This window comes from Arvicola amphibius, chromosome 4 (assembly GCF_903992535.2).
Source record: "Arvicola amphibius chromosome 4, mArvAmp1.2, whole genome shotgun sequence".
Lineage (NCBI taxonomy): Eukaryota > Metazoa > Chordata > Mammalia > Rodentia > Cricetidae > Arvicola > Arvicola amphibius.
In genome coordinates this window covers 106,479,347-106,482,377 of record NC_052050.1, presented here as the reverse complement: position 1 = coordinate 106,482,377, position 3,031 = coordinate 106,479,347, and the positions used below count along the sequence as shown (strand labels likewise).

Below are 3,031 nucleotides of genomic sequence, written 5' to 3'. Positions count from 1 at the left end.
GTTGAAAGTACAAATAAAACAAGACAAAATAGACAGAAGTGGAGAGAGGACAGCAGTTAAGCAAAGGAAAATGCTACCAGAGGCTTTGGTGGGGGATACCCACCTTGACAAGGGTGTGAAGTCCGAAGACAGCTTGCAGGAGCTGGTTCTCTCCCGCTACCATGTTGTTTCTCAGGGCTTGAACTCAGACTTGTCACCAAGCATCTCCATCCTCTGACTCATCTCACTAGGCCTTTGCCAAAATTTATTATTATTATAATCAATTTATTCATTTTATATCATATGCATGTGCGTGTGTATGCACTCAGAGACCAGAGGTGTCTGATCCCCTGATGCTGGAGATACAAGGGATTGTGAGCCACTTGGTATGGGTTCTAGGAACCAAACTTGGGTCACCCAATATTGACATCTAGCCTACACACACACACACACACACACACACACACACACACATGCATCCACACACATACACATACACACAACAGAAACTTAATAAGCAGGCTGATATTGTATCTCCTCTATCACTGGGAACACTTAGCCCAACCTGCTGACTCTCCATCTGTCTTGAACCATCACAAATATCCCATTTCTGGCTGTTATTGATTTTCAGATCTTCTCTCTGACAACGGTATGGAAATGAGGCTTTCTTCACGGTTCCAGACATGTCTTGATCTACCTACATCATCTTGGACAAGGTCTCCCACTTGGATTCTTGACCTCTTCAAAATCTCACACCTGATTCATCCCCAGGGCGTCTGGTAAGCTGTGTCCCTGATCTCCCACTGGAGCTATCTTGTGCTCTTTACCTTAGAGACAGACTTCAGTTGTAAATATTGTTAGATTGCGCTTGCTTGAGAGGTACCATGATGATATCTCTCAGATACCAGGGTGGAATTAATTATCTGTGTTCTGATCACAGGTGGATTTTAGGCAGAGGCTCTACTCCTGAGCCACTCTACCAGCCCCTGACTGGGGAAATCTAGGCAGGGCTCCACCCCTGAGCCACGCCCCCAGCCCCTCACTGGGGAATCTTAGGCAGGGGCTCCACCCCTGAGCCACACCCCAGCCCCTCACTGGGGATTCTAGGCAGGGCTCCACCCTGAGCCACGCCCCCAGCCCCTCATTGGAGCTGAACCTGGATTTATTCATAAATTTTCATCCCCTTCCAAGTGAGACTCCGGTGGGGACCGGGAGGGCCTCCACCGAACAGTTGCAGTATGATGTAAAATTATCCCACTGGGACCCTTTATCAAATCACCTGTGCTTCCATGGACAGTGATGCACTCTGGGAGAATGGGGGCATCCAATGTGTCAACAACCTCAGATTTTACCCTCGTGGGGCTCTTCAGCCACACAGGACCTCATCTCATCCTCTTCTTCCTCGTGGCCACCATGTTCACCACAGAACTTCTAGGCAACACCATACTGATTTTCCTGATCGCCACAGACTCCAGACTCCACACACCCATGTACTTCCTGCTCAGCCAGCTCTCACTCCTGGATATTGGCTTCCCACTGATCACCATCCCCAAGATGGTGGCTGACTTCCTGCAGGAAAGAAACGTCATAACCTTCGGGGGATGCGCCACCCAGATGTTCTTCCTCATGCTCATGGGTGTCTCTGAGGGTGTCCTTCTTTGCTTCATGTCTTATGACCGCTACGTGGCTGTGTGCCACCCCCTGCATTACCAGGTGCTCATGAGAGGCCAGGTGTGTCTGGTGATGGTGGGCGCATCCTGGTTCTCGGGTGCACTTGTGGCCTCCGTCCTGACCTCCATCACCCTGACGTTCCCCTTCTGTGCCTCACACACCGTGGACCACTTCTTCTGTGAGCTGCCAGCTCTCCTCAAGCTGTCGTGTGCGGACACTTCCGCCTATGAGTTGGCACTATCCGTCTCCGGGGTGCTGATCTTACTATTGCCCTTGTCTCTCGTCTTTACCTCCTATGGCCATGTTCTGGGGGCTGTGCTGCGCATGCGCTCAGCCGAAGCTAGACACAAGGCTTTCACCACATGCTCGTCACACATGGCTGTAGTGGCTCTCTTTTACGGGGCAGCCGTGTTCATGTACATGGTCCCGGGCAGCTACCACAGCCCACAACAGGACAACATGGTATCCCTCTTCTACAGCCTCATCACACCCACCCTCAACCCCCTCATCTACAGCCTGAGGAACAGAGAAGTCCGAATGGCCTTCGTCAAGGCCATGGGCAGGGCAGACTTCAGGGTGAAGCAGTGACGTTCTGGGATGCTGGTTTTCCCAGGAGTCCTTCTGTGAGGCTGTATACATGCGTGGTTTACTGCAACTGGCCAGCTTCCTCCTCCAGGGTGCATGTCTCACTTCTGTGTGAAAGCTAGGAGTTACACTCCAGCTCGGGGTGCATGCCTGTCATCCCTGCACTCGTACAGGGGCACCAAGGCAGGAAGGGCACCTCAAGTCTCAGCCAGCATGGGACACATAGCAAGAAGCTGCCTCAAAAAATACATTTAGCCAGGCAGTGGGGCACATACCTTTAATCCCAGCACTCAGGAGACCGAGGAAGTTGGACCTCTGTGAGTTCAAGGCCAGCCTGGTCTACAGAGTGAGTGCAGGACAGCCAGGGCTACACTGAGAAATCCTGTCTCAAAAAAACATAATAATAATAATAATAGTAATAATAATAATAATACATTAAGGGGAAGGCTGGTGAGTCAGTCGTTTAGAGCACCTGCTGGTCCTGTATAGGACCTGTGTTGGGTTCCCAGCACCCACGTCATACAGCTCACAACCGTCTGTAACTCCAGCTGCAGGAGATCCAAATTTCTCCTCCAGCTCCACACACATATGGCACATACACACATAATAAATGTTTTGTAAATTATTTAAATAGGAGGGCAGGTGTTTTAGGCTGTGCATGGTGAAGCACCTGTCACCCCAGCACTGGAGAGGTGGAGGCAGGAGGATTGGGATTTCACAGTCAGCCCGCAGAAATGGCTGCAGCCCTGAAGTACTTGCCACATAAGCAGAATAATGTGAGTTCAGATCCCCAGAG

General features: G+C 50.8%; 1 protein-coding gene across 1 annotated transcript; it reads left to right on the top strand.

The window, feature by feature from the left end:
- The first annotated feature begins 1,293 nt into the window (after positions 1 to 1,293).
- LOC119811083 (olfactory receptor 2Z1-like) lies at positions 1,294 to 2,238 on the top strand. Its single transcript, XM_038324652.1, has one exon. The coding sequence runs from the start codon at positions 1,294 to 1,296 to the stop codon at positions 2,236 to 2,238; it is 945 nt and encodes a 314-aa protein (XP_038180580.1).
- Positions 2,239 to 3,031: the final 793 nt, after the last annotated feature.